We start from the raw sequence: 15,466 nt of genomic DNA, 5'->3' as shown, positions 1-15,466 counted from the left end.
ATGTTGTTTCGTGTAAAGAAAGTGTTCACTAAAAAAGACGTTCGTGATAATTACACGCAAACAATATCTCTTATTCACCAAAGTCCGTTAAGGTTAACGCGGGATCTTATGGTTCCGTTATTGAAGTCATAGCTAAACTTGCCATTACTCCTATCCAGATGCTGACATTGGGCTCTTGCAGGGTCTGGGTGGTTGTAACACCACAGTGAGGGATGAATTAAATAGCACAGCATTATTTCCCTCATCTGCTCTACCCAGCAAAAGCCCTGTTTCAGGGTCTGAAAAAGCATAAAGGCAAGAATGGCCCAACGTCACGTTATTGGAAGATAACTCCACGTCAACCTACAATAAAGTGACGTTAACCCTATTCTAACGAGATGTAGTACAGGTGTTGTTTTTGCGTTTAATTAGCATTGGCGAGTACCATGTTAACTCAAGGAACCTTATCCTTGCCTGTTTTAGGTAGTGCCACGTTATGTTCCCTGATTTAGCCTCGCTTGGTTTATCTAGGCCCTAAGGGTTTTTAACCTTAACATGTAAACTGGCCTCCCCCACAAATAGCGTTTCTGAATTAAACACACTTAAAGCTGTATTGTGGAGTGGGGAGACTAGAGGTGGACAACTCCAGTCCTAAAGGGCCACCAACCAGTCAGGTTTACAGGATGTCCTGCTTCAGTACAGGTGGCTCATTCAGTCCTTGCTTCAGTACAGGTGGCTCAATCAGTCCCTGCTCTAGCACAGGTGGCTCAGTCGACTTCGAGACACCTGTGCTTAACCTGATTGAACTGATTGTGCTTAACTGATTGAACCTCCTGTGCTGAAGCAGGGATATACTTCAAATTTGACGTGTTGGTGGCCCTTGAGGACTGGAGTTGGCGTCCCCTGGGTGACTTGTATCAGAGAAGAGGGCAAACCTCATCTGTCATGCAAACACGTATGTTCTTTATTTTCCCAGTAGATACAAGTATTTTATTTATTATTAAGTCCCATAGGTTTTTGGGGGAGCCTGAAATACGTCCCGTTTCAGAATTCCCCAGCAGCGACCCGTTTGGCATCACAGTCTTTGAGCAGGCGCCACAATAAAAACTGCCCTTTCACCCCATACAGGTAAATGCAAATGAAATGACCCTCAGCTATTCACATGCCACTTCAATCCGTGCGGCAGACTAAAGTTTCATTGTTTAAAGTGGGAAGTTTGGTTTACTTTTAATTTTCATGAGCAAGATTAAAAGGATCATTAAAATTGGATAATTACAGTGCTTTCTACGGTTACATCATAATTACCCTTGTTATTTTACTGCTCGGGTTCTTTACCCTGACTATGGAGACTAATTACTATTATTGCTTGCACTGTGGTTCAGTGCTCAATGTAGTCATCGGCAAAATGACCAATGCTGCAAATAAGAAGGGGAAAGTAAGTTTTTCAGATGAAGAGGCAGTAGAATCATAAACCCAACGTCCCGCTGAATTGCGCAAAGCTGAAGTCTTATTTACAAAGCCAAACACAAAATGAGAGACTTTAAAGTTAGACAATTGGCTTTTGTCGACGTCGCCAACTCAATACTCAGACTGGAGACAACTCTTCACGCCTAAAGAACGTACACTTTGATTGTTGGTATTTGAAGCAAATGCATTGTCTTGACCGGCGTTATAAAGAATCGAGTTCTATACCAGGAGGCGGCCAACTCCAGTCGCCAAGGGCCACAAACTGCTCAGGTTTTGAAGATATTCCTGCTTCAGCACAGGTGGGTCAATCAGTGCCTCACTCGTTTTGACTGAGCCACCTTTGCTGAAGCAGGGATCTCCTTAAAACCTGGCCCTTGAGGAGTTGGCCACTCCTGATCTATTATGTTGCACACCAAGGAATCAAGATATAAAGTCAGCCTTGACGTGGAATACTGTTCTATAAACAAGGGGAAAGAACAGACTCATTGTGTGAGAAACTGATTAACATTGTTATAATGATGCAATGTAGTGTGCAAGCTCAATATAATGTATTTCATGCACATAAGAGTGTGCATGATGGGGCCATTGGGACGTAGATGTATGGTAACCTTCATTTGGAGAATGTCTCTCTCAAGGTACTTGGCTCATACTTCAATAGAGGAAATTACTTCCATGCCTCATACTACTGTACTATTTTTGTTCCCTTTTTACTTGTGTTTCCAGAATTCACTATGTTAATTTGGCATAAACCTCTTAGATTAATAGGCCTACTTCAAACTTAATTAACCTATTAGTGGTAAATATCAGGATATTGTTTGACTCACCCACGTAATGCCGCTAATTGAGGCATTGTCACTTAAACTGGTCAGGCGAGATTAGGCTCTCAGCGCAGAACAATATAGGAAGACATTATTGCACAAGTTTAATCGTCAACATATTGATCTTCTGGATGCCTTCAATGTTTACCAAGGTGGTGCACAGGCAGGGCTGCAGTCAGTTCTGTACATCATTGTTTTATAAAGCCACCCATATGGGAACACATCTCCCTGGTAGAATTTAACTCTGAAATTACACCAGACTTGCTTGTTAACTCATAAAATACAGTGTATGCTGAGTGAGTCAGAACATTCAAACCCAACACTCACCAATGTGCAAGTCGCTTGGGAATATGTGTATGTATGCATGTTGAAAATTGTATTAGCTTTTTAAAGGCCCCCAATAGCTCTTCACTTACATAGTTGTACACCAAATGTATCTGAAGCTGTGTCTACAAAGAACTCCCATGTCGTTTAAAGGGCATCACAACATGGATGATATGGGTAAAACTCACTCAATTGTTTCACAATAAATAATGTAAATTGAAATTACTCATGAGCTTGTGTGCAGATCTTCCACAGATCTCCACATCTGCTTTATATACCCCTTTTTTACATCATACAGTGGGTAGGCTGCAGACAAGGATTCTGGGTAATGACATGCAAATGAGCACCATGTGGGTGGGTCACTTTGAGTTTCCTATTCACTTTATTACCTGGATTTCCTACAGCTTTTTTTTTTTCCCTGCTGCATTAAACGGCTTAAGTGTGGGTCACGAAGTTGCAGAATCAGTGGACCCATTCAACGCCATTTCTCGTACGACGACGTCCATTCTTTTCTTGTATTCACCGACTCCTTGTTCCTGCTGGTCCTCCTGGACATGTTATTTTACCGTTGTGTGTTCCGCCACGGCTAGTAATGAATACCTTCACGCAGGAAGTTACAAGTTATCAAATGTTTTTGCCTCCAGTCATATTATCAGATGTCACTGGTAATTTTTCTGTATTTATTTGTTTCTGTTGTCATGTATACCCAACAGCCAAATGATTAATTTTCCCAGCTGTCAAAGTTTGGGCAGGTTTGCTTCCCATTCAGTAGGTTGTTTACTCTCTGTGAAGTGTTAATTTAAGAAACCGAGTCCGTTTTCATTTCATTCGCCTCTCCTCTTGGATGTATCCACCTGAAATGGGCTTGGTATTATTTATTTCCCTAAGCTGAAGTTAGGCAGCATTGTTAGCACAGAGCGTATTATCTCATTTACATTTTTAAGTGCTTTTCAAAGTGTAGGATATCTGCACTGAAAAGCAAAACATTAGTTTCTTTGTTCTCGAGCCAACACAAAGCACTCCCAAGGTCAGGTATGGTGTAGACTTTCAACAGCAATGCTGTTTACACAGCATTTGGAAAACCAGTTACACTGAGGCCCATGTTCAAGATGCAGTAAATAAGCTTCCTAGTGCCGCGCTAAGGAGCTCCATTGCTAAACTCATTATTGTTATCCTTTATTTGTAAAGCGCCAAGATGTTCCGTAGCGTGGTATAATGGGGGGAGGAGGGCGGCGGGAAAAGGAGTTATGTGAATGACATAAGCAGAATTACATACCAAATAAGGACAAAGATGCATAAACAAATACAAAAGGTAATGAGGGCCTGTTCGACAGCTGGTCCCAATATTGTTGGGTTGGTCGGGGGGGAGAGAGGGGGTGTTAGGAATATGCTATACAGGCTTCCTTGAATAGAGGAGTTTTCAGTGACTTTTTAAATGTCAGTGTCTGAAAGCTGGGGGAGAGTCTTGGTCGTGGTAGGGAATTCCAGAGTGAGGGGGTAGCATTGGAGAAGTCTTGTAGGCAGGAGTGAGAGGAGGTAATAAGGCAGGAGGAAAGGTGGATGTAGGCCGAGCATAGGGGGCGTATAGGGATTTATTTGGGATGAGGGCTGAGATGTAAGGGGCCAGCGTCGTTGAGAGCTTTGAGAGGCTGGGGCCATGGTACCGCAGACCGTGTGGAGGCGTCCGCACGCTGAGAGAGCAGACTGCTTTAACAGTGTTCGCGTCCATGCAGCGTGCGGGGGCGCGCGTTGCGCAAGAAATCAGTTCAAACTGATTTCTTGGAACAACAGGCCGGTCACGTGAGCGGTTCGCCCAATGAGGGTGAACCAGCTCTGTGACGCCCTTAGGAAAGCCCCCCACGGCCCGTCCACCATGGCCAGGGAAAGCACCTGCTTCATCACGGCCTCCGTGCGGGCGAAGGCACCATGGCCCGGGCCTAAATCAGAGCTAGAATTTTTCATTTGATTGTAGAGGATATGGGAAGCCAGTGTAGGGATATGCGTGGTAAAGCAGTAGAGGTGGAGTAGAAGTGAGTACGGTAGATGAATCTGGCAGCAGCATTTTGGGTGGATTGGAGTTTGGACGGGCGGAGAATGGGAATACTAGCAAGGAGACGGCTGCAGTTGTCAAGGTGGGATAAAATGAGTGAGTGAATTAGGATTTTATTTGCGTCATGAGTGCAAAAAGGGCTTATCCTAGCGATATTTATACAATCATGTACATAAAATATATTCCTTCATACATAATATAGCATGTTTCTTAATCAAGTGATTCCACTTTGTATATTACACATTTTATAAATTCCCATTTTGTTAATTAAAACAATAACAAATTAAACTGTATATTGTCAACCGGTTTATCTCACAACTTTAAATTCTCTCCTCCTGGTGATTCACCCTGGATTCTACTCCGTTTCCTCTTGAGCGCGAGATCATTCATTCATTCTCATTTATAACCGTCTGATCTATTTACAGTACGTTGTAGTATCTGTTGACAGTCCTATTCGGTACCTTCCCACCCCCCCAGTTCACTGATATTAGGGGCAGTGTAACACTTGCAGTAGTTTCTTACTGGGGGATTTCTGGTTAACGTGCATGTTGTGTGCTGGGGATGTTCTTGGATTTGTAACTTTATCTCATCTGATTGTGTGGCAATGAAGCTTTCCCAAGTTTGGAAAACGTCTCCGTTTTCTTTGTCTGTCGTGGCTTTTACCCAGTCATGTGTAAATAGACTAAACATTTTTTCATCCCATAGCTTTAAAGATGGGGAGGTATTGTGTGTCCACTGTTGCAGAATTGTCTTTGTTGCGGCCGTAGCTATAATTTGTTTGTTGTTTACAGTTTTGTCCCCGGTATCCCTTTCTGCATCTAGATTTATAATATTGACAATCGCATATCCAGGGTCTATATGAATTGTTGTGTCTAGAGGTTCTTTGCAGTAGTTCCCTAACCGTGACCAAAAATCTTGGATCTCTGGGCAGTTCCATAGACAATGTAAGAGATCCGCCCCGGGGGCCGTGCACTTTGTGCATTTACTGTCTAGAGATAGTTTAGCTTTGAGTCTAAATTTGGGCGTAGTGTAATTCCTATGAAAAATATTATAGTGCATTTCCTGATATGTTGGGGATGGGATACTTTTCAATGATTTCCCAAACTGTCTCATAATAGTCTCCATACTTAGATTTGGGCAGTCCGCTAGCCATGCGCCTAATCCCAGTGTATTTTCATTAAAATGCATTGTTTTTTTCAGACACTGATATATTTTTTTAATTGAAATTTTCCCATATCTCGCCGTGTGGAAAAGAGCATCAAGTTGATTATCTCTATCCGTAATTGGTATATTCTTTAGTGTTGTCAATGTGTAGTGCCTAGCCTGTAGTCGGGACCATTTTTGGAGGTAGCGGGTAACGTTTGTGAGCTCAATTCAAATGAATCATCTTCAGCCAAGATGGACTCTGTTGTGAAACAGCCTCTCCTGGTAAATACGCCGTGTAATTGCTATGGATGAAAGTTCTCACCTGTATTGCACACTCTTTTGTGGTGCTCTGTTTTTAACATGGTGCGTATGGGAGATGTGGATCAACGGTCACACATAAGCATTGTGAGGTTAAGTACTGCACCGACACACTTTATTCGAGCAAATACCCAGTATGTACCTGGCAGATACCTGGAATGCGCCGCTCCTCACCTCTGACAAGCCCCGTTGCGTTTGCCTTCCCAGCCTGGGTTCATGCCTGGCTGACGGGCGGCTGATCTGTTAAATGATAATGATTAGGATTTAATAGGCTGCAATGCTTCGCGTGTCTACCAGATGGCATAAATTCATGAATTGTAATGCAGTATATATATATATATACTGTGCAGTATTGCAGCCAGCGGGAATGAAATGCTTCAATCCCTGCCTGGAAAATAACCCAATGCACTCGGGCAGAAAACAGTCACAAACCTCAATACACCCGGGTATACCCGAATTCGTGGGACTAGCCGAGCTCGAATAAAGTGTGTCGCCAGTGTAGATGTTATGGCGCATATTCACTAAACAATGCTATACCATAAAACGCCTTCCAGTTGCCCAGGACACCTGGGCTCATTCACTTTAAATAAGCCTCTGATGATTTTTTTGATGACCAGTTTGCGCTTCAGTATAGACCAGCGGTGCGCAAACTGGATGGGCGCTAGATTTTCGGGGGGGGGGCGCGGCAGTTATAGAGGTCCCGCGCTTTAAATTAAATGCCGGGGAACTGCGAAAGGCCTCTATAAAACACTTACCTTCCCTTTTAGCGACGCGTCGTCATGGTAACCTGACGTCAAACGTGACATCACATGAGCGCATCATTTGCCGTTGCGGGAGGGGCAGAAGCACGCGGGAAAAGTTTGCTCACCCCTGGTACAGACCTTTGCAAACATGGACTTTTCTGGGTAAACAGGGACATTTGAGGTCATATTTACTAAGCAGTCCTACGCCATGAGACACCTTTCAGCACGGAAAGGTGTCCTACGGGGTAGCACTTCTTAGTAAATAAGTCTTGACATATTGTCATAGTGTCCTGTAGACGTCTTCTAACGCAACGCAATTCTACCTGTGGGTAATGATGTCAGTGCTCCCGTAGGTGGTGGTTCTAAGGTCTTATAAATGTAAATCATAAACTGATTTACAGTGGCGGTCTATTAAGACACTGGGTCTTAGGACATACTATACGATCCAAATATACATGTATGTGGCAAAGGGTGCAAACTAGGTGTGAGACTTTCTGTGGATCCCACTCTAGGGCCCACTCCTATTTCTCTCTTCTCCCCATAAGCACCATCCAGTAGATTTGTATTTTTTAGCTGAGCGGTAGGTTCTTTTTGTTTGTCTCGAAGATCTTATTGCCAGGAAAATTGAGCTCTGATGTTTCCTCACAAATACATTTGTTCTGTTAAAACAAAGAAGTGCACGTTCTATTCAAACATCCCCAGCAGCGTACAAATCTATTTGGTATACATGCTCATACCCTTGCATTGTAGATAAACCATGACTAAATGGGTTTAATTGGTTTAACAGAGATTTTGTATAGGACTTCTCATGTTTGAAAGAAAGCATTACAAGTAGCAGCATGCTGAATTACAGTAACGATAGCACAACATGTGTGTGTATGTATATATAATTCAGAAGCTTCAGACAACTCAAAGAAGTATGGAGAGATGTATACTTGGTATTACCCGTAGAGACAGGAAAAAGAATGATTGGTTTTGACACCAAACAAAAGTCTGTGACATCAGAAGGGTGAAGAAATTAAAATGGCGGTGGGACGGACACGTAGCAAGAAGTGGTGACCATCGTTGGACAAAGACGGTACTCGACTGGATTTCAAGCGAAATTAAAAGACCAAGACTACGACCAAAAGTAGGATGTGAGGAGGAAATCAGAAAATGTGTGGGAGCGACGTGGAGAAGAGAGGCTGGAACCGCAGTACCTGGGAGATCACTGGGAAAACCTTTATCCAGCAGTAGATCGCCAAGGCCTGAATCTGATATATGTGTATATATACTGTATATATATATACACACACACGATACTGCTTGTATAGGGACTCGTATGTCCTCTTATAGCAGGCCTGCACAACATACGGCCCGCCGCCGGGCACCCGGTGCGGCCCGCGACGGACCCCCTTCAAACCCCCCCCCCCCCCCCTTCACCCCCCTTCCCTGGTAAGGACACAAGGAGCACGCTCCAGCAGTGTCTGTTGGACCGCGCTCCCCCCCCCCCTCAGCCTGCTCCAGCAGAGTGACGCGCTCTCCCCCCCTCAGCCTGCTCCAGCAGAGTGACGCGCTCTAGCAGTGTAGCGCGACCCAGAACTTCTGGGTCTGCTGCTAGAGTGCGCTTCCCTCACGCTTCCCTGCCGCCATCTCTGTTGCCGCCACCATCGTCAGGTAAGTATGGGGGGGTGGGGCTGCTCAAATGGAATGGGCTAGGGGGCTGCTCACATGGTGGGCTGCTGACATGGGAGGGGGGGGGCTGCTGAAATGGGGGGGGGCTGCTGACATGGGAGGTGGGGCTGCTGACATGGAATGGGCTGGGGGGGTGCTGACATGGGAGGGGGGGCTGCTGACATGGGAGGGGGGGCTGCTGAAATGGAATGGGCTGGGGGGCAGCTGACATGGAATGGACTGGGGGGGCTGCTGACATGGGAGGGGAGCTGCTGAAATGGAATGGGCTGGGGGGCAGCTGACATGGAATGGGCTGGAGGGGCTGATGACATGGGAGGGGGGCTGCTGACTTGGGAGGGGGGCTGCTGACATGGGAGGGGGCTGCTGAAATGGGGGGCTGCTGAAATGGAATGGGCTGGGGGGGCTGCTGACATATGGGGGGTGGCTGCTGAAATGGAATGGGCTGGGGGGGCCTGCTGAAATGGAATGGACTGGGGGGGGGGCTGCTGACATGGAGTGGGCTGGGGGGGCTGCTGACATGGGGGGTGGCTGCTGGAATGGAATGGGCTGGGGGGGCCTGCTGAAATGGAATGGGCTGGGGGGGCTGCTTAAATGGAATGGGCTGGGGGGCCTGCTGATATGGGCTGTGGGGGGCTGCTGAAATTGGCTTGGGGGGCTGCTGATATGGGCTGTGGGGGGCTGCTGAAATGGGCTGTGGGGCCAGACTCTGTTTTCCTTGTGAGGGGGGAGAGTAATGTGAGTTGCAGGGGGGGAGAGTGATGTGAGGTGCAGAGGGGGGGAGAGTGATGTGAGGTGCAGGGGGGGGGAGAGTGATGTGAGGTGCAGGGGGGGAGAGTGATGTGAGTTGCAGGGGGGGAGAGTGATGTGAGATGCAGGGGGGGAGAGTGATGTGAGTTGCAGGGGGGGAAGAGTAATGTGAGGTGCAGGGGGGAGAGTGATGTGAGGTGCAGGGGGGAGAGTGATGTGAGTTGCAGGGGGGGAGAGTGATGTGAGTTGCAGGGGGGGGGAGTGATGTGAGGTGCAGGGGGGGTGATGTGAGGTGCAGGGGGGGAGTGATGTGAGGTGCAGGGGAGGAGAGAGATGTGATGTGAGGTGCAGGGGAGAGTGATGTGAGGTGCAGGGGGGTGGGATGTGTGTGGTGTGCAGGTGGTATTGTGTGTTTGATGTGGAGGGGGAGTATTATGTGTATTGGTGAGGTGGAGAGATGAGGGTATGAGAGATCGCTGGGGAGTCTCGCAAAAGTTGATGATGGGTTTTGGGGGAGATATGAGGATGATGAAGGGTGGTGGGGGAGATATATATGATGATGATGATGATGATTTTACCCGTGCGGCCCAAATCTTTTTTCCTTGGAGCAGTTCGGCCCTTCTCACTGTACAAGTTGTGCAGGCCTGTCTTATAGGAAGGTACAGTATTTCTGCCCGTTTTAATAATGAAAATATGTAGCAGCTGCAATAGCGCGCTTTACCACTGCCGGCGTGAGTTTTTTCATCCAATTTGCCTGTACTCCATTTAAACGAATGGAGGCACCAGATACAACCTTGCCCATTCAGTGCCTTACCGCACAGTAACCAATGCAATACCGTCTTCTACATCAGTGGATCTTGTATGATCTGCAAGTATAGTTACATACAAGCAGAGTATTTTACTTCATTTTGCTCTCTTTTTACCCAAACACTTTGCCAGAGGAACCCTTAACCCTTTGGGCGCCGTTTCACTCTTCAAGGGCTCCATGCATACTGCATATTCCATTTGCTCGTGTTTGTAGGGGATGCCATATTCACCGCTCCTGTTCTGTTCCGCCACCGGTGACCCCAAAGTGCCAACGGGGCCAAGGGTACACTGCTGCCACAGCCCCTCTGGCGCTTCAAGGGTTAAATGTTATTTTCACAAATCATTCATCACATCTACATCAAAATCTCCAAGTCTCCCTAAACGCTAAAAAACAGCATCAGATTTACCAAAGCAAACAAACATAATTGCTTCTGATTCTGTTTTCCAGCATTGATAAACATCCCCCCTCCTGTTTTTACTTGCCTCCCCGTTGCCGGATTAACACTGACCTGTCTGCTTTAGTCTTACATTGCTTTGTGTCCTTGTCTTCAAAATATCATGACTTCACGTTCACATCTCGGCTCCTAACATCCACAGACAGGTGCAGCGCTGGCACTGCCACTGCGCCGGCTCCGAAAAAGCATCAAGAAGGCCTCTAGCAGCTAACTGCTTACTCCCAGGTGTTACACACAAGGAGGCCTCTAGCAGCTAACTGCTTACTCCCGGGTGTTACACACAAGGAGGCCTCTAGCAGCTAACTGCTTACTCCCGGGTGTTACACACAAGGAGGCCTCTAGCAGCTAACTGCTTACTCCCGGGTGTTACACACAAGGAGGCCTCTAGCAGCTAACTGCTTACTCCCGGGTGTTACACACAAGGAGGCCACTCAGAGTCTCTGCTTTTGTCAGGACTTTAAATGCATTTGCCGGCCCCCTCTGGGGTTAATGAAAAGGGAGGGAGAGATTGAGATTGACACTGGTCTCTGGAGTGGTAGAGATGACACCAGCTGTGGGTGACATTGAACAAAACGGTTCACAATCCTGCACTAGACTGTAACCTCTTTAGAACAGGGGCTCAGTGGGTCTGTGTTGATCTACAATATAGAGCATAACATGTTTGCATATGTTTTTATGCAGTCAACATTGCGGAAAGCAATGTAGTGCCGGTACTTCCGTGTATTTAAATCTGTGTCACGCGGGTTACCTACCCCTGGATGGGACATTACCAGCGCGACCTCTACAGGGCATCTAGGACAATTGGCTGCGGTGGCCAACTCCAGTCCTCAAGGGCCACCAACAGGTCAGATTTTTAAAGATATCCCTGCTTCATTCTGACTGAGCCACAGATTGAGCCTCCTGTGCTGAAGCAGGGGTATCCCTAATACCTGGCCTGTTGACGGCCCTTGAGCACTGGAGTTGGCCACCCCTGCTCTAACCCTAAAAACCCACATCCTAACCTTAACCCCCTAACACCAAACCCTAAAAACCCTGGCCCCTAAACCCTTACTTTACCCCTAACCCTAAAAATCCTAAACCCCAACCCCTAACCTCAGGGACGAAACAGCAACAGCTAATTGACCCCTATCCCTTTACAGGTATGTGTTTCAGGGATCTAGGGACCTGAAAAGTGTGTTTCAACTCTGGGGACTGCAAGCTTCCCATCCACGTTAAAGATAAATAAATAAAGAATAAAAAAAATAAGTGCTTAAAAAAACAAGAGTGGGGGAAACTGTCCCTTTAACGTTCACAGAAACGTGAATAGACGGTATAGGAAATGTTTGAGATGCTGCAAAGGGCACATTTTCTGAGCTGAATAAATAGACCATGAAGGGCCTTCCACATGTGACTGTGTAATTTCATTGTAATTACACGTGTTTTCTTTCTTTTTCTAGCTTTTGAACGATGAAGTGGAAAACTATTGCAATCAACTTCGGTCAACAGAAAAAAAGCTTCAGCAGAAAGAGTTGGATAAGCAGGAGCAGGTATTTTCTTCTTCACTTCTTCCCCCCTGGGGCAGAGATGCTGTGTGTTGTTGTTCAGTCTGAATATAATATCCCATTGAAATGCAAAAGTGCCCAGCTTCCGACCGCATCTCCAGCTCTCTAACCCTCTCTTGTCCCTTAATAAAAAAAGAATTAAACCGTCTGGATCCCACGAGCATCTCCAGTTATCTGACGCCCTTGATGTCAGGAAGGTATTTACGTTTTTGGATGATACAGTGTTCCCTAGGGACTTTCCGGTTTAATAAAACAGGACTGCGGCTTTACACGCTGCTTTAACAGTTTCAGTGCTGGGAGTTATCTGTGGTGTAGGGCTTAAGAATTCCGTGTTTTTTAGGGGTTTTTAGCAGCAAAATGAATGATGATTTATAGTTTGCTGTCCAAATACGGACTAGATAGAAAAACTCCCGGAGACCCTAAAAAGGCCTACAGAGGGGCTGACAAAACCACTGATACATCTATTTTGTGGCAGCTATAATACTTGGAAATAAGATGTCCTAGACGGTACTGCTTCCTGCTTTTTAGTGGTTTGCTTGGTACTGTAAATTGCTACTCATTCAGTAACATTGGGTAACGGGGTGGGAATGGGAGGCGTTGTTTCTCTTGTTTATCAGTGGAACGCAGGACCTGTGACAATGTTCCACCTTCCGCACAAGACTATTAGTAACGCACTTTCTGATTCTTTATTACGGGCGTTACTTTGGCCATCTTGTACGCTCTACAGTCTCGGAAAAGGGACTATTCCCTTAAACCGTGTAAGGGTGAAAAGCTTTAAGAGGGCACATCGCAATGGAGGGTCATCTTACAAACACGTGGTGAGCTTGGTTTCGTTTCAGAACCGTGTGATAGACAGGAGAAAGGTAGAAGTGATATCTTTAATGGCTAACTAATGGTCGAAAAGAGTGCAAGCTTTGAGGACGACTTAGGTTGCTTCTTCATGTAAATGTAACTGTGTGATGCACTCTATTCTAGGAGGCATCACATGCACACCTTGTTACTCACAAAGCCACAGTAACTACACAAGGTGCAGTAAGAACATATATCTAACATTGTGAGCATCAGTATTCCCTTCTGCTAACACCAGCTCTGTTAGAGGAGCTGGCTATGCATTGCAGCTCAGCGAAAGGGTTAACCCAGAAAGTTACATTGTGACATGCATCTAGTGTTCAGTTATTTCCAATAGATACAAGACACACACAAAGGGAACAAAAACTGCTATAAACCAAGTTAGTCGTTGCAATTCGAGACATATTTGAAGTGAGACAGAGCAGATAATTCTCTGAGACTTGGTTGGCATTAAGTAAGCAATTCTAGAAGGGTGGGGTCCAATGGTAAAATACAGGATGGGCAGCTTCTTTCATTATCGCCGGAAAAGGACATTTTCAACATGGAGCTTCAAGGCCTCTTCTTTCTTATCATGGCTGTGGGATTGCTTTGGGTCTTTAACATAAGGCTGCGGCCCCGCTAGCGCTGAGCGGGCGGTGCTTGGCGAGGTGACTTGCATATATATATATATATATATATATATATATATATATATATATATATATATATATGCAAGTCTCCGCTCACGCAATGCACGCCCGCACACACGCAATGCACTTAAGTAAATAAAAACTTTATACTTACCCGCTCGCTCAATATTCTGCAATGCCGCCACCCCCCCTCCCCCCGCGCGCGAGTAGACACAGGACACCCGCCACGCATGCTTTGAGCGCGCTCAGTGCTAGCGGGAGGCTACGTCCATAGGACTGCAGCCGTGCGGAGGTGCGCGGAGGCTGAGGGAAAGCGCGTGCTTTCCCTGGCCTTGGTCGGGGGGGGCTGTGACGTCACGGAGCTGGTTCGCCCTCATTGGGCGAACCGCTCCCGTGACCGGCCCTGCACTCCCGTGAGCGCCAAATCTAAAAATTGAAAAAGACCTACGCTTCCGCACGCTTGCGGAAGCGTGTGCGAGCCCCTGCTAAGGCCGCTCTCATTGCGGCTGCAGGGGCTCACTGGTAAGCGAGAGCGCGCCTCCGCAAGGGTCAGCGAGTAAGCGCTGACCCTGGACGCAGCCTAAGGCAGCAGATCTCCCCCACTGCGCTCCCTTTTTCTTTACCGGGGGGGGACGAACCACGTTAACTTCAGCTCTGGAGACCCCCTGCTTCAGATATACGTACTAGTAAAAGTAACATCGGCACTTCCTGTTATTTCAATCCCCTGATTAACGTTGCGGCTTCCTACTGGCCCGCGTAATGCTCTGGGGACTCCCTGCTTTTTATCCTGAGTAGGGTAAACTGCTTCTTTAAGCAACTAATTGAAAGCCTTCCCATACAAGTTCCAGATATCGTTTCACTGCGTAGGAACCTAGAAATTGATGGCAGATGACGACCACCTAGTCCAGGGGTGGCCAACTCCAGTCCTCAAGGGCCACCAACAAGTCAGGTTTTCAGGATATCCCTGCTTCAGCACAGGTGGCTCAGTCACTGATTGAGCCACCTGTGCTGAAGCAGGGATATCCTAAAAACCTGACTTGTTGTTGGCCCTTGAGGACTGGAGTTGGCCGCCCATGTCCTAAACTGCCCATTCCCTATTTAGCATAAAACCTCAGAGCTGCTGTGAGTCCCATTGGGAGACAAGCACTATATGAAATAAAGTTATTATTATTATTAATAATGATATCCCATCTTGTCTCCCTATTTAATGCTTGACTTGTGTCTTTCCTTCTGTATCACTGTACAGCAGGGAAGACATTCTCTCGTCTCACACCTTTCATCCTCAGTGCATGACCCCTAGCATCTTTTTTCCTTTCAAAATGCTTAGTTAATATAAAGTGCAAATGAATATCATATGACTCATTTCTCCCAAGGGAATATATGTTGAAATTCTTCAGATACAAACACATAGTTGGTATATAAAAAATGTATGTGTGTGTATATGTATATATATATATATATATATATATATACTCCGTAAAAATATAAAAATGTTTTTGTTTTTTTCGAGACCAGCTAAATGAATTCTCATTTATTCTACGCACGTTTCTGTTGTCATATGATTTACTTTTAGAAACAAAGAACCAATGATTTGGTTACTATGGAAACATAAAAGATAATATTTAAAAATATTGGCTGATCATTTAACCTCTTATTTAAACTACATTTAACCTATTAAAATGTAATTATTATGAACTCATTTTGGACCCAGGAAGAGTGGTTCTGATGCGCATTAAAGCACTATCCTTTTACTCTTGTTTGGACCATCTGTATTTGATTCATGTCCTTCAGGATATGTGACCTAAAAACAGCTATCCACATACCGGCGGCCCTCGGTTATCCGCCAGAATCCGTCCTGCAAACCGCCATCGGATTGCGGGTCCAATTTTAATCTGCGGCAGTGAGCGTCGGATAATCCA

At 46.0% G+C, this 15,466-nt stretch overlaps 1 protein-coding gene across 1 annotated transcript in view; it reads left to right on the top strand.

The window, feature by feature from the left end:
* The window catches only part of CEP112 (centrosomal protein 112), a 287,868-nt gene that overhangs the window by 239,706 nt on the left and 32,696 nt on the right, over positions 1–15,466 (top strand). Inside the window, exon 13 of the mRNA XM_075579533.1 lies at positions 11,965–12,054. Coding sequence (XP_075435648.1) covers positions 11,965–12,054 — 90 coding nt within the window. The remainder of the gene's footprint in view (positions 1–11,964; positions 12,055–15,466) is intronic.

The sequence above is a fragment of the Ascaphus truei genome, chromosome 22 (genome assembly GCF_040206685.1).
Source record: "Ascaphus truei isolate aAscTru1 chromosome 22, aAscTru1.hap1, whole genome shotgun sequence".
In the NCBI taxonomy this organism is placed as follows: Eukaryota; Metazoa; Chordata; class Amphibia; order Anura; family Ascaphidae; genus Ascaphus; species Ascaphus truei.
Note: the sequence above shows the minus strand (reverse complement) of the source record. Positions and strands in the feature narration are given on the sequence as shown.